Here is a 22,327-nt window from a genome sequence, read left to right on the forward strand (position 1 = left end):
ATATCAAGCTCGGACGAACGCGTTCGCTCATCTCTAGTCAGAACGCATTTGTGGCGAGCCGCGGGAGGGGCCGATTTTTATACTCGGGTGACACCTAATCTCGCCAGCCACTCACTGCAGGGGGGTGGTATAGGGCTTGAACGTCGCAGGTGGAAGTTGTAATGCCTTCCCTGTCTTTCTATTGGCCAGAAAAGCGCGCTAACGTCTCAGAGATGAAAGTGAAAGTAACCCGAACATCGCGTGGTGCTCGTTTCGAATAACGAGCATCCCGAACACGCTAATACTCGATCGAGCATCAAGCTCGGACGAGTACGTTCGCTCATCTCTAATTGCCACTAATTCTCTCACTTCCCGATGTTGTAGAAACATGAAATTTGGCGCAAGCATTGATTATGTCATAAATAGGAAAAGTTAATGGGTCCCAACTCGATTATTCAATTCTAAGCGCCAAATAATTAGCGTCCAAATTTTACGTACGGAATCTAATTCTCTCACTTTCCAATGTCATAGAAACTTGAAATTTGGCACGAGCATTGATTATGTCATAAATAGGAAAAGTTAAAGGGTCCCAACTCGATTATTCAATTCTGAGCGCAAAAGAATGAGCGTCCAAATTTTATGTACGGAATCCAATTCTCTCACTTCCCGATGTCATAAAAACCTGAAATTTGGCATGAGCATTGATGTCATAAATAGAAAAAGCTAATGGGTCCCAACTTGATTATTCAATTTAAAGCGCAAAACAATTAGCGTCCATATTTTCCATACGGAATCTAATACTCTCACATCCCGATGTCATAGAAGCTTGAAATTTGGCACGAGCATTGATTATGTCACAAATAGGAAAAGCTAATGGGTCGCAACTCGATTATTCAATTCTAAGCGCAAAAGAATTTGTGTCCAAATTTTATGTACGGAATCTAGTTCTCCTATTTCCCGATGTCATAGACATTTTAAACGTGCCAAGAGCATTGATTATGTCATAAATAGGAAAAGCTAATGGGTCTCAACTCGATTATTCAATTCTAAGCGCAAAATAATTAGCGCCCAAATTTTACGTACGGAATCTAATTCTCTCACTTCCCAATATCATAAAAACTTGAAATTTGGCACGAGCATTGATTATGTCATAAATAGGAAAAGCTAATGGGTTCCAACTCGATTATTTAATTCTAAGTGCAAAAGAATTAGCGTCTAAATTTTACGTACGCAATCTAATTCTCTCACTTCCTGATGTCAAATATATATAAAAATGAATGTCTGTCTGTCTGTCCTTTATGCATTACTACACCATTCATCCAATCACCATGAAACTTTGGGAAGTTGTTGAGTACACTTCTGGGAAGATTACTGGCATAGTACATCTATTCTTCGATAGGTGGCGCACGTGCGAGCATCGTTGACAGTTATGCGCCCCAGACAAAGATCGTTCGATTTCCATCGCAAGCACGAAAGCAAAAGGCATTACGAGCAAGCGTGTTCAACTACAAAATGATGCATCCGCCGAATGTTTGCTGGATATTGAGAATGCTGAGGTAAGATGAAAGCTGTGCTGTGATTGGTTGCTATTCCTTATAGTGCTGAGGTAACATAAAAGCTGCGTTGTGATTGGTAGCTATATATTATACTGCTGAGGTAACATGAAAGCTGCACTGTGATTGGTTGTTATATATTATACTGCTGAGGTAGCATGAAAGCTGCTCTGTGATTGTTGTATATTATACTGCTGAAGTAACATGAAAGCTGTGCTGTGATTGGTTGCTATTCCTTATGCTGCTGAGGTAACATGAAAGCTGCAATGTGATTGGTTGCTATTTCTTATACTGCTGAGGTAACATGAAAGCTGTGCTGTGATTCATTGCTATTTCCTATAGTGCTATGGTAACATGAAAGCTGTGTTGTGATTGCTTGCTATATATTATACTGCTGAGGCAACATGAAAGCTGTGCTGTGATTGGTTGCTACTTCTTATACTTTTGAGGTTACAGGAAAGCTGTGCTGTGATTGGTTGCTATATAGTATACTGCTGAGGTAAAATAAATGCTGCACTGTGATTGGTTGCTATTTTTTATATTGCTGAGGCAGAATAAAAGCTGCGCTGTGATTGGTTGTTATATATTGTACTGCTGAGGTAACAAGAAAGCTATGCTGTGATTGGTTGTTATATATTATACTGCTGAGGTAAAATTAAAGCTGCGCTGTGACTGATTGTTATATATCATACCGCTGAGGTAACATGAAAGCTGTGCTGTGATTGGTTGTTATATATTATACTGCTGAGGTAACATGAAAGCTGTGCTGTGATTGGGTGTTATATATTATAAAGCTGAGGTAACATGTAAGCTGCGCTGTGATTCGTTGTTATATATTATACGACTGAGGTAACATGAAAGCTGCGCTGTGATTGGTTGTTATATATTATACTGCTGAGGTAACATGAAAGCTGCGCTGTTTTTTGGTTGTTATCTATATATATAAAAACAAATGTCTGTCTGTCTTCGCAGCAACGCGCGACGGGTAAGCTAGTACTGTATTAAAAGAGGAGAGATGATAGCAGTCAGCATAATGTCACTGATCCTGCGACCTCTCTGTGTCGCTGCTGTACTTGTTGCTTCCATTCATCATGTATGAATTATAACAGTATCTACTTCTTCTTCATTGCCGTCCCATTCCCACAAGGAAATGTTTAGTCTCCTTATGATATTGGTTCTTCCATGGTTTCCTGTAACACAATCATTCTGTGATCTCAAGATAAGAGAATTTCATCAGGCAGAGTTAAAATCGACTTACCAGGATGGAGATGTCATCATTGCTGGCTTGTTGACACTGTCCACAAATGTAATGCATGAACATAATCCAGAGAACAGTGTCAAAATTATAGTGTGTGAAGAGTAAATCATAGTTTTATCTACATATTGTGCATGGAAAAAGGCGTGAGAATAGTGTCCCGGTTGCAAACGCTATGATTTACTGATATTAGGAATAACATACATAGAAGCCTGTACGGTAAGTAATGATGAGGGTTATGGGGGTCCAGAGTAACCAAATATTTGTAAATTGCAAGAAAATCCATAGAAATAGGGGAGTTTTGCAGTGTGCATATAAACTGATGCATTCATAATTAGAGATGAGCGAACGCGTTCGTCCGAGCTTGATATTCGTGCGAATATTAGGGTGTTCGGGATGTTCGTTATTCGTGACGAACACCATGCGGTGTTCTGGTTACTTTCACTTCCTTCCCTGAGACGTTAGCGCGCTTTTCTGGCCAATTGAAAGACAGGGAAGGCATTACAACTTCCCCCTGCAACGTTTAAGCCCTATACCACCCCCCTGCTGTGAGTGGCTGGCGAGATCAGGTGTTCGCCTAATATAAAAGTCGGCCCCTCCCGCGGCTCGCCTCAGATGCGGTGTGAGTTAGATGAGGGACAGTGCTGTTTATACCGGAGCTGCTGTAGGGAAAGAATTGGTAGTTAGTGTAGGCTTCAAGACCCCCCAAAGGTCCTTATTAGGGCCACTGATAGCTGTGTGTTGGCTGCTGTTAGCAGTGGGATTTTTTTTTTTTTCTCAAAATCGCCTCTGCAGACCGTTGCACCTGGCATTAGGGACAGAAGTGCTGCATAGGCAGGGAGAGTGTTAGGAGTGAGTGTAGCCTTCAAGAACCTCAACGGTCCTTTCTAGGGCCATATTTATCCGTGTGCAGTACTGTCCAGGCTGCTGTTGGCTGTGCTGCATTTTTTTTGGGCTTCTCAAAATCGCCTCTGCAGAGCATTGCACCCTCCATTGATACTGCAGGGAAAGAATTGTATAGGCAGGGCCACAACACAGTTATTATTCATAGAATATACGCAGTGCTGCCTGTTGGTGGGAAAAAACTGAAAACAAATCTATTTGTCCAGCCTGTGTCCGTCCTTACGCCTGTGTAGACGTGTGAGCTGCGTGAAAAACATTGCTAAATCATACGCAGCCAGCTACGCTTTACTGCTGGGTTCGCCATTTGCTTTCCTTAATTGGGAAAAAAAAATACCTGCTCTCCAAGAGTTATAATAACTCTGCTACCCTCACGTTCTGTGACACATAAGCAGGGACACAGCGCAGTTATTAAACTTCGCAGGTTCATTGAATATACGCAGTGCTGCCTGTTGGTGGGAAAAAACTGAAAACAAATCTATTTGTCCAGCCTGTGTCCGTCCTTACGCCTGTGTAGACGTGTGAGCTGCGTGAAAAACATTGCTAAATCATACGCAGCCAGCTACGCTTTACTGCTGGGTTCGCCATTTGCTTTCCTTAATTGGGAAAAAAAAATACCTGCTCTCCAAGAGTTATAATAACTCTGCTACCCTCACGTTCTGTGACACATAAGCAGGGACACAGCGCAGTTATTAAACTTCGCAGGTTCATTGAATATACGCAGTGCTGCCTGTTGGTGGGAAAAAACTGAAAACAAATCTATTTGTCCAGCCTGTGTCCGTCCTTACGCCTGTGTAGACGTGTGAGCTGCGTGAAAAACATTGCTAAATCATACGCACCCAGCTACGCTTTACTGCTGGGTTCGCCATTTGCTTTCCTTAATTGGGAAAAAAAATACCTGCTCTCCAAGAGTTATAATAACTCTGCTACCCTCACGTTCTGTGACACATAAGCAGGGACACAGCGCAGTTATTAAACTTCGCAGGTTCATTGAATATACGCAGTGCTGCCTGTTGGTGGGAAAAAACTGAAAACAAATCTATTTGTCCAGCCTGTGTCCGTCCTTACGCCTGTGTAGACGTGTGAGCTGCGTGAAAAACATTGCTAAATCATACGCAGCCAGCTACGCTTTACTGCTGGGTTCGCCATTTGCTTTCCTTAATTGGGAAAAAAAAATACCTGCTCTCCAAGAGTTATAATAACTCTGCTACCCTCACGTTCTGTGACACATAAGCAGGGACACAGCGCAGTTATTAAACTTCGCAGGTTCATTGAATATACGCAGTGCTGCCTGTTGGTGGGAAAAAACTGAAAACAAATCTATTTGTCCAGCCTGTGTCCGTCCTTACGCCTGTGTAGACGTGTGAGCTGCGTGAAAAACATTGCTAAATCATACGCACCCAGCTACGCTTTACTGCTGGGTTCGCCATTTGCTTTCCTTAATTGGGAAAAAAAATACCTGCTCTCCAAGAGTTATAATAACTCTGCTACCCTCACGTTCTGTGACACATAAGCAGGGACACAGCACAGTTATTAAACTTAGATAATTCATTCACTAGAGGCAGTGGGGCCTTTCGTTTTCCAAAAAGGGCAAAAATTATATTTGGCCTGCAGTCTTGCGCCAATTTATTTCCTGCCTGGGAAATCTAATCACTGGTAATACAGCATGCTGAGGGGTAGGGGTAAGCCTAGAGGACGTGGACGTGGACGTGGCCGAGGACGCGGAGGGCCAAGTGAGGGTGTGGGCACAGGCCAAGCTCCTGATCCAGGTGTGTCGCAGCTGTCTGCTGCGCGATTAGGAGAGAGGCACGTTTCTGGCGTCCCCACATTCATCGCCCAATTAATGGGTCCACGCGGGAGACGGTTATTAGAAAATGAGCAGTGTGAGCAGGTCCTGTCCTGGATGGCAGAAAGTGCTTCGAGCAACCTATCGTCTACCCGCAGTTCTGCGCCGTCCACTGCTGCCAATCCGAATCCTCTGTCTGCTGCTCCTCCTTCCTCCCAGCCTCCTCAGTCCACTACAATGACACCTGCTCAGGAGCGGGAACACTCCCAGGAACTGTTCTCGGGCCCCTGCTTAGATTGGGCAGCAGCGGTTCCTCTCCCACCAGAGGAGTTTATCGTCACTGATGCCCAACCATTCGAAAGTTCCCGGGGTCCGGGGGAAGAGGCTGGGGACTTCCGCCAACTGTCTCAACAACTTTCTGTGGGTGAGGAGGACGATGACGATCAGACACAGTTGTCTTGCAGTGAGGTAGTAGTAAGGGCAGTAAGTCCCAGGGAGCAGCGCACAGAGGATTCGGAGGAAGAGCAGCAGGACGATGAGGTGACTGACCCCACCTGGTGTGCAACGCTTACTCAGGAGGACAGGTCTTCAGAGGGGGAGTCAAGGGCATCAGCAGGGCAGGTTGCAAGAGGCAGTGCGGTGGCCAGGGGTAGAGGCAGGGCCAGACCGAATAATCCACCAAGTGTTTCCCAAAGCGCCCCCTCGCGCCATGCCACCCTGCGTAGGCCGAGGTGCTCTAAGGTCTGGCAGTTTTTCACAGAGACGCCTGACGACCGACGAACAGTGGTGTGCAACCTTTGTCGCGCAAAGCTCAGCCGGGGAGCCAACACCAACAGCCTCACCACCACCACCATGCGCAGACATATGATGGCCAAGCACCCCGCAAGGTGGGACAAAGGCCGTTCACCGTCTCCGGTTTGCACCCCTGCCTCTCCCCCTGTGCCCCAACCTGCCACTGAGATGCAACCCCCCTCTCAGGACACAGGCACTACCGCCTCATGGCCTGCACCCACACCCTCATCTCCGCTGTCCTCGGCCCCATCCAGCAGTGTAGTTCAGCGCACCGTTCAGCCGTCGCTTGCGCAAGTGTTCGAGCGCAAGCGCAAGTACGCCGCCACGCACCCGCACGCTCAAACGTTAACCGTCCGCATCGCAAAATTCATCAGCCTTGAGATGCTGCCGTATAGGGTTGTGGAAACGGAGTCCTTCAAAAGTATCATGGAGGCGGCGGCCCCGCGCTACTCAGTTCCCAGTCGCCACTACTTTTCCCGATGTGCCGTCCCAGCCCTGCACGACCACGTCTCCCGCAACATTGTGCGCGCCCTCACCAACGCGGTTACTGCCACGGTCCACTTAACTACGGACACGTGGACAAGCACAGGCGGGCAGGGCCACTACATCTCCCTGACGGCACATTGGGTGAATTTAGTGGAGGCTGGGACAGAGTCAGAGCCTGGGACCGCTCACGTCCTACCCACCCCCAGAATTGCGGGCCCCAGCTCGGTGCTGGTATCTGCGGAGGTGTATGCTTCCTCCACTAAAGCACCCTCCTCCTCCTCCTCCTCCTCTGTCTCACAATCAAGATGTGTTAGCAGCAGCATGTCGCCAGCAGTCGGTGTCGCGCGGTGTGGCAGCACAGCGGTGGGCAAGCGTCAGCAGGCCGTGCTGAAACTACTCAGCTTAGGCGATAAGAGGCACACGGCCCACGAACTGCTGCAGGGTCTGACACAGCAGACCGACCGCTGGCTTGCGCCGCTGAGCCTCCAACCGGGCATGGTCGTGTGTGACAACGGCCGTAACCTGGTGGCGGCTCTGCAGCTTGGCAGCCTCACGCACGTGCCATGCCTGGCCCACGTCTTTAATTTGGTGGTTCAGCGGTTTCTGAAAAGCTACCCACGCTTGTCAGACCTGCTCGTAAAGGCGCGCCGGCTCTGCGCACATTTCCGCAAGTCCCACACGGACGCTGCCACCCTGCGCACCCTGCAACATCACTTTAAGCTGCCAGTGCACCGACTGCTGTGCGACGTGCCCACACGGTGGAACTCTACGCTCCACATGTTGGCCAGGCTCTATGAACAACGGAGAGCTATAGTCGAATACCAACTCCAACATGGGCGGCGCAGTGGGAGTCAGCCTCCTCAATTCCTTTCAGAAGAGTGGGCCTGGTTGGCAGACATCTGCCATGTCCTTGGTAATTTTGAGGAGTCTACCCAGGTGGTGAGCGGCGATGCTACAATCATTAGCGTCACCATTCCTCTGCTATGCATCTTGAGAAATTCCCTGCAAACCATAAAGGCAGCTGCTTTGCGCTCGGAAACGGGGGCGGGGGAAGACAGTATGCCGCTGGATAGTCAGGGCACCCTCCTGTCTATTTCTCAGCGCGTACAGGAGGAGGAGGAGGAGCATGAGGAGGATGAGGAGGAGGGGGAAGAGACAGCTTGGCCCGCTGCTGACGGTACACCGGCTGATTGCCTGTCATCCTTTCAGCGTGTATGGCCTGAGGAGGAGGAGGAGGAGGAGGAGGATCCTGAAAGTGATCTTCCTAGTGAAGACAGCCATGTGTTGCGTACAGGTACCCTGGCACACATGGCTGACTTCATGTTAGGATGCCTTTCTCGTGACCCTCGCGTTGCACGCATTCTGGCCACGACGGATTACTGGGTGTACACACTGCTCGATCCACGGTATAAGGAGAACCTGCCCACTCTGATTCCCGAAGAGGAAAGGGGTTCGAGAGTGTTGCTATACCACAGGACCCTTGCGGACAAGCTGATGGTAAAATTCCCAGCCGACAGCGCTAGTGGCAGAAGGCGCAGTTCCGAGGGCCATGTTGCAGGGGATGTGCGTAGATCGAGCAGCATGTACATCCCAGGCAGTGCAACAGTCTTTAAGGGCCTGGCCAGCTTTATGGCTCCCCACCAAGACTGTGTCACCGCTCCCCAGTCACGGCTGAGTCGGCGGGAGCACTGCAAAAGGATGGTGAGGGAGTACGTAGCGGATCGCACGACCATCCTTGGTGACGCCTCTGCCCCCTACAACTACTGGGTGTCGAAGCTGGACACGTGGCCTGAACTAGCCCTGTATGCCCTTGAGGTGCTTGCTTGTCCTGCGGCTAGCGTGTTGTCGGAGAGGGTGTTTAGTGCGGCTGGGGGAATCATCACAGATAAGCGTAGCCGCTTGTCAACCGACAGTGCCGACAGGCTAACACTCATCAAGATGAACAAAGGCTGGATTTCCCCAGACTTCTGTTCTCCACCAGCGGACAGCAGCGATACGTAAGCAATACGTAGGCTGCACCCGCGGATGGAAGCTACGTTCTCTCTCACCATCCAAAACGGGGACATTTCTGCTTCATCAATCTGTGTCTAATATTCCTCCTCCTCCTCCTCCTGCTCCACCTCCTGAAACCTCACGTAATCACGCTGAACGGGCAATTTTTCTTAGGGCCACAAGGCTCACTCAAATAATTTTTCAGAACAATTTTTATAAGTTTCAATGCGCTTAAAAGCATTGGAACTTTAACTTGAACCAATTTTTCGTTACACTGGGCTGCCTCCAGGCCTAGTTACCACTTAAGCCACATTAACCAAAGCGATTAATGGGTTTCACCTGCCCTCTTGGCTGGCCATGGCCAATTTTTGGGATGTACATTAGTACTGTTGATACAGCAATTTGTGTGGGCCCTCGCCTACAGTGTAATCAAATTAATTTTTAGCCCACCTGCATTACAGCTGACGTTACCTCAGCTGTGTTGGGCAATGCAATGGGATATTTTTGTGTACCGCCGGTGGGTTCCAGGGAGCCACCCATGCTGTAGGTGCACACTGAGTTTTTAATACATCTGTACACTTCTAAAGAACCCGTCTGACCGGGGCATGCAGTGTGGGCCGAAGCCCACCTGTATTACGCACGACATTACTACCTCAGCTGTGTTGGGCAATGCAATGGGATATTTCTATGTACCGCCGGTGGCTTCCTGGCACCCACCCAGGCAGTGGGTCCACAGGGAGTTAAACCTACATGTGTCCACTTGTAAAGAATCCCAGTCTGACTGGGGCATGCAGTGTGGGCCGAAGCACACCTGTATTACGCACGACATTACTACCTCAGCTGTGTTGGGCAATGCAATGGGATATTTCTATGTACCGCCGGTGGCTTCCTGGCACCCACCCAGGCAGTGGGTCCACAGGGAGTTAAACCTACATGTGTCCACTTGTAAAGAATCCCAGTCTGACTGGGGCATGCAGTGTGGGCCGAAGCCCACCTGTATTACGCACGACATTACTACCTCAGCTGTGTTGGGCAATGCAATGGGATATTTTTGTGTACCGCCGGTGGGTTCCAGGGAGCCACCCATGCTGTGGGTCGACAGGGACTTCACAATAGGGAGTTGTACCTGCCTGTGTCTATGAATTAAAAAGCCCGGTCTGACTGGGGCATGCAGACACCTTGACAGAATGAATAGTGTGTGGCACATAGGTTCCCCATTGCTATGCCCACGTGTGCAGCTCCAGATGGCGGTGGCACAGGATTCTATTTCTCATTGCTTCTGTACAGCATTGTGGGCTATCGCTCCGCCACTTTTAAAGAGGGTCGCTGCCTAGCCGTGCCAACCTCTGCAGTGTATGCCTGCGGTCCCTCGTCATGGCAGACGCAATTCTAAATAGACATGAGCGTGGTGTGGCATGAGGGCAGCTGAAGGCTGCGCAGGGACACTTTGGTGTGCGCTGTGGGGGGGAGGGGGTGCGGTTGGGCAGCATGTAACTCAGGAGAAGTGGCAGTGGAGTGTCATGCAGGCAGTGATTGTGCTTTGTTGGAGGTAGTGTGGTGCTTAGCAAAGGTATGCCATGCTAATGAGCGCTTTTCAGAAGTAAAAGTTGTTGGGAGGGGGGGGGGGCCCACTCTTGCCGCTATTGTGGCTTAATAGTGGGACCTGTGAACTTAGGATGCAGCCCAACATGTAGCCCCTCGCCTGCCCTATCCGTCACTGTGTCATTCCCATCACTTTCCTGAATTGCCCAGATTTTCACACATGAAAACCTTAGCGAGCATCGGCAAAATACAAAAATGTTCTGGTCGCCCATTGACTTCAATGGGGTTCGTTGTTCGAAACGAACCCTCGAGCATCACGGGAAGTTCGTTACGAATAACGAACACCCGAACATTTTGGTGTTCGCTCATCTCTATTCATAATTTATTTGAAGTGTGAGGAGCTTGTGCTGGGTATGGTAATAGTATTTATAATATTACAGGTAATATTAAAGGGGTTGTCCCGCGAAAGCAAGTGGGGTTCAGCACTTCTGTATGGCCATATTAATGCACTTTGTAATGTACATCGTGCATTAATTATGAGCCATACAGAAGTTATTCACTTACCTGCGCCGCTGCTAGCGTCCCCGTCTCCATGGAGCCGTCTAATTTCAGCGTCTAATCACCCGATTAGACGCGCTAGCGCAGTCCGGTCTTCTCCCTTCTGAATGGGGCCGCTCGTGCCTCAGAGCTGCTCCTCGTAGCTCCGCCCCATCACGTGTGCCGATTCCAGCCAATCAGGAGGCTGGAATCGGCAATGGAACGCACAGAGCCCACGGTGCACCATGGGAGAAGACCTGCGGTCCACCGTGGGTGAAGATCCCGGCAGCCATCTCCGCAAGGTAAGTAAGAAGTCACCGGAGCGCGGGGATTCGGGTAAGTACTATCGGGTTTTTTTAAACCCCTGCATCGGGTTTGTCTCGCGCCGAACGGGGGGGCTATTGAAAAAAAAAAACCGTTTCGGCGCAGGACAACCCCTTTAAATGCTGCTGAAATATAGACATGAGGGTGGTCTGGCTATCAAGCAACATACTGTCATCCCCGTCTCCTGTTCCAACTGCAAAGCGTCGACCTTTATTCTTTGCAGCGAAGTTCTCAGCAGGCAAAGCAGCGGGATGGTAACGCTAATGATTGCCGCATCGCCGCTCACCATATGGGTAGACTCCTCAAAGTTTCCAAGGACATGGCAGATATCTGCCATCCATGCACACTCCTCAGAAAAGAATTGCGGAGGCTGGCTACCACTATTGCTCTATGCTGCTCGTACAGCCAGGCCAACATGTGCAGCGTACAATTCCAGCGCATGGGCACGTTGCACAGCAGTTGGTGCTCTGGCAGCTGAAACCGATGTTGCAGGGTCCTCAGGGTGGCAGCGTCCATGGTTGACTTGTGGAAATGTGCGCAGACACGGTGCACCTTGCCGAGCAGGTCAGACAAGTGGGGGTAGTTGTTCAGAAAATGCTGAACCACCAGATTGAAGATGTGGGCCAGGCATGGCACGTGTGTGAGGCTGCCGAGCTGCCGAGCCGCCACCAGGTCACGACCGTTGTCACACACGACCATGTCTGGTTGGAGGCTCAGCGGTCTGCTCTGTCAGACCCTGCAACAGCTCGGGGCCGTGTGCCTCTTGTCACCTAAGCTGATTAGTTTCAGCACGGCTTGCTGACGCTTGCCCACCGCTGTGCTGCTGCGCCGCACGCTACTGACTGCTGGCGACGTGCTCACACTTCTTAATTAAGACGTAAACGTGGCGGAGGAGAAGGAGGAGGGGGAGGGTTTGGAGGAGGTGGCACCAAACACCGCAGATACCAGCACCGAGGTAGGACCCGCTATTCTGGGTGTGGGTAGGACGTAGCAGTCCCAGGCTCTTACTCGGTCCCAGCCTCCACCAAGTTCAGCCAATGTGCCGTCAGGGAGATATAGTGGCCCTGCCTGCCAGTACTTGTCCACGTGTCCGTGGTTAAGTGGACCTTCCCAGTAACTGCGTTGGTGAGGGCACGATTTATATTGCGGGAGATGTTTTCGTGTAGGGCTGGGACGGCACGCCGGGAAAAATAGTGGCGACTGGGGACCGAGTAGCGCAGAACCGCCACCGCCATCATGTTTTTAAAAGCCTTTGTTTCCACAAGCCTGTACGGCAGCATCTCCATGCTGATTAATTTGGCAATGAGCACGTTTAAAGCTTGTGCGTGCGGGTGGGTGGCAGCGTATTTGAGCTTTCGCTCCAACGCTTGTGTTAGCGACAGCTGGACGCTGCGCTGAAAGACATTGCTGGATGAAGTGGAGGAACGTGGAGGTGAGGGTGTGGGTGCAGGCCGGGGGGCGCTCGTGCCTGTGTCCTGGAAGGGGGATTGGATCTGTGTGGCAGGTTGGGGCACAGGGGAAGAGGCAGTGGTGTGACCCAAAGGTGGTGAATGTCCTTCGTCCCACCTTGCGGGGTGCTTGGCTATCATATGCCTGCGCATGCTGGTGGTGGTGAGGCTGGTAGTGGTGGCTCCCTGGCTGATCTTGGTGCGACACAGGTTGCACACGACTGTTCGTCGGCCGTCCACGCTCTCACTGAAAAACATCCACACCTTTGAACACCTCGCTCTCTCCACGGAGGCTTGCCGTGAGGGTGTGCTTTGGGAAACAGTTGGTGGATTCTTCGCTCTGGCCCTGCCTCTACCCCTGGCCACTCCACTGCCTGTTCCAACCTATCCTGCTGCTGCACTTGCCTCCCCCTCTGAAGCCCTGTCCTCAGTAGGCTTAGGAAACTAGGTGGAGTCAGTCACCTCATCGTCCAGCTGCTCTTCCTCCGAATCCTCTGTTCGCTCCTCCCTCGGACTTACTGCTCTTACTACTACCTCATTGACAGACAACTGTGTCTCATCATCCTCACCCACAAAAAACTCTTGAGACAGTTGCCGGAAGTCCCCAGCCTCATCACTCGGACTCCGGGAACTTTCCAAAGGTTGGGCATCGGTCATGACAAACTCCTCAGGTGAGAGAGGAATAATTTTTTCCCACTCATGGCAGGGACCCGAGAAGACTCTAAAGCCAGTGGATAGTGCTGGTAACTGTGACTCTCTCAACCCCACCAAGGAAAGGGTATGGTGAGAAGCTCTGCACAGCGGCAGAACTGAAATACTTTGCAGTGGCCCAGGAAATATTACAGTACTGTTTAGCGGGGATACCTCTGTCTAATGCACTGCAGACACAGAACGATATAACTGAATTCATTTGCAAAAGGCTAGGAAATATTGCAGAGCAATTTCACGGTAAGAGCTGGTTGTACGGCACCGCAGGCTGAGAGCGCAATTACTGAAAGGCTGGGAACAGGCCTAGATGCGTAATACAAAAATTTATGCACTACTACTCCCAGCAAGCCACAACTATAATGCACACAGTCAGATGTAGCCCTAAGAAGAAGGGTTGGGGTTCTTGCACGGTGGATCAGGAGGACTGTATAGTGTATATAACTTTCCCTATAAAAGTGGCTGTGGCCCTACACTGTGCCTAATGCACTGCAGACACAGGACAGTATAACTGAAGTCGTTTGTAGTAGGCTAGGAGGTGTTAGAGAGGAGTTTCACGGTGAGAGCTGGTTGTACGGCACTGCAGCCTGAGAAAGTTTTACTGAAAGGCTGGGAATTGGCCTAGGCCCTATATGCATAATACAAAAATTGATGCACTACTACTCCCAGCAAGCCACACCTATAATCAACACGGTCAGCTGTAGCCCTAAGAAGGAGCTTTGGGGTTCTTGCACGGAGGATCAGGACTGTATAGTGCATAGCTTTCTCTATAGAAGTGGCTGTGCCTCAACACTCTCTGTTATGCACTGCAGACACAGAACGGTATAAATGAAGTCGCTTGCAGTAGGCTAGGAGATGTTAGAGAGCAGTTTCACGGTGAGAGCTGGTTGTACGGCACTGCAGCCTGAGAATGCTATTACTGAAAGGTTGGGAACTGGCCTTAATGCGTAATACAAAAATTGATCCTCTACTACTCCCAGCAAGCCACAACTATAATGCACACGGTCAGATGTAGCCCTAAGAAGGACCATCGGGGTTCTTGAAGACAGGATCCTACTATAACACTTTCCCTATATAAGCAGCTCTTTTCCTCAACTCTGCCTACAGCACTGCAGACATAGAACAATATAGTTGAAATGGCCTGCACAGCTCGAGATGCTTAAAAAAAAACGGTGCACTACTGCTCCCAGCCAGCCACAACAGTAATGCACACTATGAAGAGTGAGTAGCCCTAAGAAGGACCGTTGGGGTTCTTGAAACAGGATCCTGCTCTAACACTGTCCCTATATCAGCAGCAGCACTTTCCCTAACCTCTGCCAGCATGTGTCTGAGGCAAGCCACGGGTGGGACCAGTTTAAGTACTCGGCGGTCACCGTATTGGCCCAGCCACTCACTACTGTGGTGGTGGTGGTGGGGGGGGGGGGGGCTGGCACGTCACAGCAGGAAGTGGTAATGCCTTCCCAGCATGTCTAATGGCTAGAAAATGGCGCTAAACATGCGAGTAAGGAAATGCAATTGACTCGAGCACCGCGTGGTGTTCGTCTCGAGTAACGAGCATCTCGAGTACCCTAATGCTCGAACGAGTATCAAGCTCAGATGAGTGTGCTTGCTCATCTCTAAAAGAAACATTAAATTATCTCTGCCGTATTCCAAGACTCATGTTGCTTTTATCCTTTCACTTATTGAGCTATATGAGGTCAACTTTTTGCATAAAGAATTTTATTTTTTATTGATAACATTTTGTGGTATATGCAACTATTTGATCACTTTTAGGCCTTTTTCAGACAACCATGTGTTTAGCGCTAGTAAGATTTCTAACAAAGATAGGACATGTGAGTGCAAATTCGCATGTTGGCTCCAAGGTGAAAATTCAAAGATAATAGCACAAAGATAATAGCAACGTTTCAGACTAATATGTCCTTTATCAAGCTAGTAGGGGAACCATATACTCAGACTTTTTTAATTCAGAGCAGGGGGGATAACTCTGTGCAAAAGATAAATACCCCCCCCCCCCCCCCCATAAAAAAAAGCAGCAACCACTGACATATTAGTCTGAAACTTGCTATCATCTTTGAATTTTCATTGGGCTGCATACCATATTTTCATGAATGAACCACTCACTTGTAATAAAGAAGCAGATTTTAAGTGTATATATGTATATGTATATATATATATATATATATATATATATATATATATATATATATATATATATATATATGTGTATATATATATATATATATAATATGAAGTCTGTGTGCAGCTCATTTTCTTTTTAAAAGTTTTGCTATGTCAATATTGTCCCTCAATAGTTCAAGGGCAGCTAAAGCTGAGCAGCCCTCTTGGTGGCCCCTATCAGCTGAATTGAGCATAGTTCTGATGTTCCAGCATGTAAGTACTAGTTGTGGTACACCTTTAGGGTGGGTTCACACTAGCGTGTTTTGGTGCGTGCATACCCACGCACAAAAACACGCTTGTATTTACAACAATGCATTCCCTATGGTGTGTGCACATGTCCGTATTTTACAGGTGCATGCCTGCAAAGATAGGACATGCGTGCACCATAGGGAATGCACGCATTGTTTTCAATGGAGCCGAGGCTGCTGCTGGCAGCTCCATTGAAAACAATGGTCTGCCAGCTCCCTGCATTCTTTTTCAGGGAAGGGCTTTACATATAAGCCCTTCCCTGAAAAAGAAAGATTTTAGTGTAAAAAAAAAAAAATTGCAGGCATTCTCTTCAATGGAGCCGCTGCTGCTGCCGGCAGCTCCATTGTAGACAATGGTCTGCTGGCACACCTGAATTGTTTTTCAGGGAAGAGCTTTACATATAGGCTCTTTCCTGAAAAAGAAAAATTTTGGTGTAAAAAAAAAGAAAATGCAGCCATTCACTTCAATGGAGCCGCTGCTGCTGCTGACGGCTCTATTGAAGACAATGGTCTGCTGGCACACCTGAATTTATTTTTCAGGGAAGAGTTTTACATATAGGCTCTTCCCTGAAAAGCAAGTAAAAGTGATTTAAAAAACAAAAGAAATAGATACTCACCTGCCTTCAGCTGCCGGGGCTCAGCGGTGTCTTCTCCTGCTGTCCCCTGCACTGTGGTGCTGATCTATCAGCAGCCGGGGATTTAAAATGTAAATTTATATGTAAAGCCCTTCCCTGAAAAAGAATGCAAGGGGCCGACAGAGCATTGTTTTCAATGGAGCCGCCGGCAGCAGCCACTGCTCCATTGACAACAAGCACGCAGCTGTGTTCACGCGTGTTTTTGCTCGTACCTAGGTGTGGATGTATGTACCTAAGTACGCCCAAAAACGCGCTCGTGTGAACCCACCCTTAGGGCTCGTTTATATTGATGTAAAATTCTGTGCTGCTAGCAGTGCACAAATCACACTTCTGATAGGAATCAATAGGTTCCCATAGGAGCGTTCACTTGGAGGTTGTTAGGTGCACAAAATTCTGCGCACCTAACAAAAGATAGGACATGCAAGTGCAAACTCGCATGTCGGCTCCGAGGTGCGGGAAAGATAAGACATGTCCTATCTGTGCTGCACGCTTTACATAGGCTCCTATTTGAACTTTGAAAGCACGTAGCCTGCACCATGGAGCATGTGAAGAGGCTGCTTCAGGGAGCTTGAAGCAGCCCGTTCACACAATTCTCACAGAGCTGTTAGCTGTGCTCGCTGCTAACAGTGCAGAAAATTACTCTTGTCTGAAAGAGCCCTCAGAAGTAGGTGCATGCCTTTTATTTTTTTGTCATTCATCCACATTTTAACACCTCTATGACGCGGCCCTTTTTTTTTCTCATTTTCGTTTTTTCCTCCCCCCTTTAAAAAAATGATAACTCCTTTATTTATTCATCGACGTAACTGAATGAAGACTTGTTTTTTGTGGGACAAGTTGTAGTTTTCAATGGTTTAAAGTACCATATAATGTACTGAAAAACTTTTACAAAATTCTAAGTGGAGTGAAATGAAAAAAAAAAAGACATTCCACCATCTTATAGTGTGTTTTGTTTCTACTGCGCACAAACTGCAACAAAAATGATATGATACCTTTATTATATGGGTCAGTATGATTGCTACGATACAAAACTTGTATAGTTTTTTTTTTATTATACTACACTTTTTTTTCCCTGACATTTAATGTTTTTCAATTATTTTCTGCGGTCATCTTGTGCGCACAATATCTTTTTTATTTTTCTGTCAACGTAATTCAGCGAAGGCACATTTCTTGCAGGATGTCCTGTATTTTCTGCTAGTACTAATTTGGAATACATACGACTTTTTGATCGCCTTTTATTGTGTTTTTTCTGGGAGACGGTGACAAAAAAGCACATTTCTGACGTTCTTAAAGGAGATGTCCCGCGGCAGCAAGTGGGGTTATACACTTCTGTATGGCCATAATAATGCACTTTGTAATATACATTGTGCATTAATTATGAGCCATACAGAAGTTATAAAAAGTTTTTTACTTACCTGCTCCGTTGCTAGCGTCCTGGTCTCCATGGTGCCGACTAATTTTTGGCCTCCGATGGCCAAATTAGCCGCGCTTGCGCAGTCCGGGTCTTCTGCTGTTCTCTATGGGGCTCCGTGTAGCTCCGTGTAGCTCCGCCCCGTCACGTGCCGATTCCAGCCAATCAGGAGGCTGGAATCGGCAGTGGACCGCACAGAAGAGCTGCGGTCCACGGAGGAAGAGGCCATCTTCAGCGGTGAGTAGAGAAGTCACCGGAGCGCCGGGATTCAGGTAAGCGCTGTGCGGGTGGTTTTTTTAACCCCTGCATCGGGGTTGTCTCGCGCCGAACGGGGGGGGGGGTTTAAAAAAAAAAAAACCCGTTTCGGCGCGGGACATCTCCTTTAATTTTTTTTTGTAGACGACGTTCACCATGCAGGGTAAATAATGCTTTACTTTGATAGATCGGACTTTTACGGACGTGGTGAAACCAAATATGTGTTTTTATTTTATGATTTAGATTTTTTAATTACAGATATGGAAAAAGGGGGGTGATTAAAACTTGTATTACTTTTTTTTTACAATTAAAAAAAACGTTATAGATCTTTTTTAAATTTACTTTTAAGCCCCCCTGGGGGACTCCGACATGCGATGCTTTGATTGCGCCTGCAGTATGATGTAATGCTATAGCATTACATCATACTGCATTCTGACAGGCAGCCTATCAAGTCACCCCACGGGGATGGCTCTATAGGCAGTCTCCCAAGGCAGCCCAGCTGCCATGACACCTGCACAGCTTCCCCAATCTTACCACGGGGGGGGGGGGGGCATACGGTGTAGTGGGCCTATACTGTGGACCTTTGTAGTGGACAATGTACCTGTTTTTATTCTGTATACTAAATGCCAGTACTTTTCCATTACTGTTACAAATATAGATATGCCTTCTTACATGTATCCAATGTATCTACTTCCTTAATGAAACTTCTGTTCTCAAAATGCTGACAAGATAATATATAGTGTAAACACGTTACATTTTCCATCTGTTTTGTAAAGAAATCAGACATAGATAACCGCAGTCCGAAACAGCTACCGCAATAATTACCCAAGCAATTTTACTGGAAACGTATGCAAATAACATGGGAGATTTAGGCAATTACTAATTCATGATGTAACATCCAATCATATCGAAGGAACCACACGTGGGTCCAAGACAACCTACTCATCTCGTCCACCACCTGATGGCCAATCACAGAGGACCGGAGGATGGAAGAATTGCAAGATGCTTATCCAATAATTAAACAATACGTTGTATCTATGTAATCTTTGACCTGCCCAGATGGGCAGATATGTTAAACTCTTTTAAAAGAGTCTGCGCGCCGAACATTAAAAGCAGAATTGAGGAAGTTTTCATAGCTGAACGTGTGTCAGAGTGATTACTTCGGACGGTGCGCACTGTCCCCCCAACCTTTAATCATTCAATCTGGAAGGGTGTTGACATTCCTAATTGAGTAAGTCGTTGGACGCAAAAGGAAATCCACGACAGTTGGTGGCCAGTATGGGGAGTGATCGATAGGCTCCAATGAGCTCGGACAGAAGGCACGGACATAGGCAACCTTGGACTTGGCGGGCCCAACAAATCATCAGAACACGGTAAGATAAATTAATTATCTATACCTGTGTGGCTGACTTCAAGCCCGCCTATGTGCCATGTCAAGGCCGATCGATTTGGATCCGCACGACAGGTATTTTTAAGTCTCGATCACTCGATAAGAACCTGTCATAAGATATAAAAGGAATGTCTACAGGGCGGCTCTGAGAAGAGCCTTTGTGTTATGGAGAAAGAGCAGAATTATTAACCTCCGAAGCCGTAGAGAGTGCGGCCCTGGCGCTTGAGCGCGTACACCATGTCCATAGCGGTGACGGTCTTCCTCTTGGCGTGCTCGCTGTAGGTGACGGCGTCGCGGATCACGTTCTCCAGGGAGACTTTCAGGACGCCGCGAGTCTCTCCATAGATGAGACCGGAGATACGCTTGACGCCTCCCCTGCGAGCTAGACGGCGGATGGCAGGCTTGGTGATGCCCTGGATGTTATCACGGAGCACCTTCCTGTGCCGCTTGACACCGCCCTTCCCAAGACCTTTCCCTCCCTTACCGCGACCAGACATCTTCTACGTTGTAAGCAGAAAACAATTGCATGCCTGTTATCTTGAGAGTACTGATGAATTGGTGAAGTCTTGTTGCCTAAGGGTGTGACCTGTGTAGGGACTCAAGGAGGAGAGGCTAACAGGTGGTCTGTGCAGGGACTCTAATCCTGGGAAGTGTGGAGAGTCAAGATATTACTGACTCTCTGGTGCGTTTCCGAATCAGGAGGAGGAAGAGGCTGACAGACGTCTAAGCAGGGACTCTGCCCCTGGGGGGGGGGGGGGGCTGCATATGAGGCTCAGGGGTAAGAGAGGCTGTTAGACATCCAAGCTGAGATAATTCAGTCTGGCGTATCCCGAGGCGCAGTGAGACTAAGCCAGCCGTACTGGTGCGCTGTCTATTTCTGTGTGTCCACAAATTTGTTTATCGTTTGAACGTTCATGAGTAGATCCCTCTGTCTGAGGGTAGATTAATAAACTGTGTAGCGACAGAAATACTAGAGACTCTAGGGCGGGACATACTGTGTCCGGCGTCTGAGGAGACTTCTATAATCATGAATCTGGCTGCCATGACTGAAATTGAAAGGCAACAAATACTCTACCAAGGCCAATTCTTACACCCGGAAGTACCGGAAGTGAATAAGGTAAACAAAGGTACACACTTCATAGGTGAAATAATGTGACATCATGTCTGGAAGGTAATTGGACAGGGGAGTGTGCCTTGGTAAAGCCCCTATGTCCTCCACATCCTGTCAGACAGCATTGAGGATAATGAGGTTACCCCCAATAGTTAATTTATCTCGATCCATCTCTGCTGTGTTCCATAGTTATCCTGTCATGTTGGTCTATCCTTGTTTTCTGCATAGGTACGGCGGTTCCTTCCAGTCTTGTCACTAGGTAGTGTAGGGTCAGTGTAGGTGGCCTGGACATGTCCACCATCAGGGCTATCTCCAGGAGGGACATTGGTGTGGGTGAAGATCAGGGAGTCCCACGCCGTGCGTACCTGTGCATACTACTAGTATTGTAACAGCACACTAGAGTGAGAAGAGAGGCTCCTGGTGGTAGTTTTGACCTACACGTGGACTTTAACGTCATAGAACAGCCAAGGGGTACCTGACGAGTTTTTAAAACTTAGAGACCACGTTAAAGCTAGTTCCGAGTCCATTTTTCTGATCATTATGGTAAATAAAATGTTGACTGGATTAATTATGTTTATTATAATTAGCAGCGGTTTATAAATTATACTAGAGATGCCCTATAGGGACTAGTCGACCAATAGGACCTACCTCGACTATGACTTTTCAGAATAGAATGGCACTAGGTACGATTTTAGCCAAAAAGGGGAGTGTCTGTAAGATGATAGGGGAGACTTGTACCTACATTCCAGACAAAACGTGACCCGCAGGTAAAGACGCAGTTGCCATTAAGAACATGACCGCACTAACTAAAAAGAGCTAACCTTAGTCTGTTTCCTCAGTAAGGTACCTAACAGCAGAATAGAAAAAAATAAGTTTTAAAACATTGTGTATTTAGAACACTGTGATAGGTTTTCGCTAAGATTTTGCTTTATTTTATCTGCAGTGCACTCTGCTTATGTCCACGCAACATACCGGTGTTACAACGCCCCTGGTCCTGTTACCTTGCCGCCTCTGGAAAAGGGAAGTGGGAATAATCACCTTGTAGTTTCTTCCTTCCAGACTGATAGATATGATCATGCACTTACTAATGAGACAGAGGTTCAGTCATGTTGATCAGGCATTAGATAGCCCTAATTTTGCACTCTTTGTGGATGAATCGAGGTAGCGTCAAGAAGGCAGGTTCTACACAAGTTATGCAGTGTTTACCTGAAATAGTAAAAGCCGCACCTCTCCTAACCTAATGCCTCGAGATCCCAGGTGATAGTCTAGACCTCCACATGTATCAAAGACCCGATTGCCATGAACCCACAGCTAGGTATCGGAGGGGCATTTACAGGCTAAGCGACAGTTGTGAAAGACCGCCACTCTACTGAGTTTTCAAAACATTCTACACTAGAGTCTATCCTGATAAAGAAGTTATTAATTATATTTGTCACCTTTATAGTCATCCTAATTTCTGTTTGTTGTTGCATACAGTATATTCCGACCCTGATGACTGCCTGGTCCACCTGACTCACTATGATGTCCAACAAAAAACCCACTGTCAGCGCAAACGTCGTCATCATGGATCCAGAATATGATGATGTCGAACCATCCTATACCCCCATGGCAGCAGTAGCTCCAGTCTACAACACAATGCAGGTCTAGGGTCAGTGGTGGGGGATTGGGATGGGACAAAGTAGGGACACGTAGTGTGAGTTTAGTGAAACAGATAGTTTCAAGGGGGGTCTGTAGTGGAAACCCAATATATCTATATTTTGGGCCTATACTGTGGACCTTTGTAGTGGACAATGAACCTGTTTT

General features: G+C 47.8%; 1 protein-coding gene across 1 annotated transcript; it reads right to left on the bottom strand.

The window, feature by feature from the left end:
• Positions 1-19,598: 19,598 nt before the first annotated feature.
• On the bottom strand, positions 19,599-19,910 carry LOC136573462 (histone H4-like). The gene has a single exon (XM_066574753.1). The coding sequence runs from the start codon at positions 19,908-19,910 to the stop codon at positions 19,599-19,601; it is 312 nt and encodes a 103-aa protein (XP_066430850.1).
• Between the last annotated feature and the right edge of the window lie 2,417 nt (positions 19,911-22,327).

Source organism: Eleutherodactylus coqui, chromosome 7, assembly GCF_035609145.1.
Source record: "Eleutherodactylus coqui strain aEleCoq1 chromosome 7, aEleCoq1.hap1, whole genome shotgun sequence".
NCBI classification, from domain to species: Eukaryota; Metazoa; Chordata; class Amphibia; order Anura; family Eleutherodactylidae; genus Eleutherodactylus; species Eleutherodactylus coqui.

Bases quoted from the DNA above. Each gene is read 5' to 3' on its own strand.
- LOC136573462 (XM_066574753.1), bottom strand. From the start codon at position 19,910: ATGTCTGGTCGCGGTAAGGGAGGGAAAGGTCTTGGGAAGGGCGGTGTC.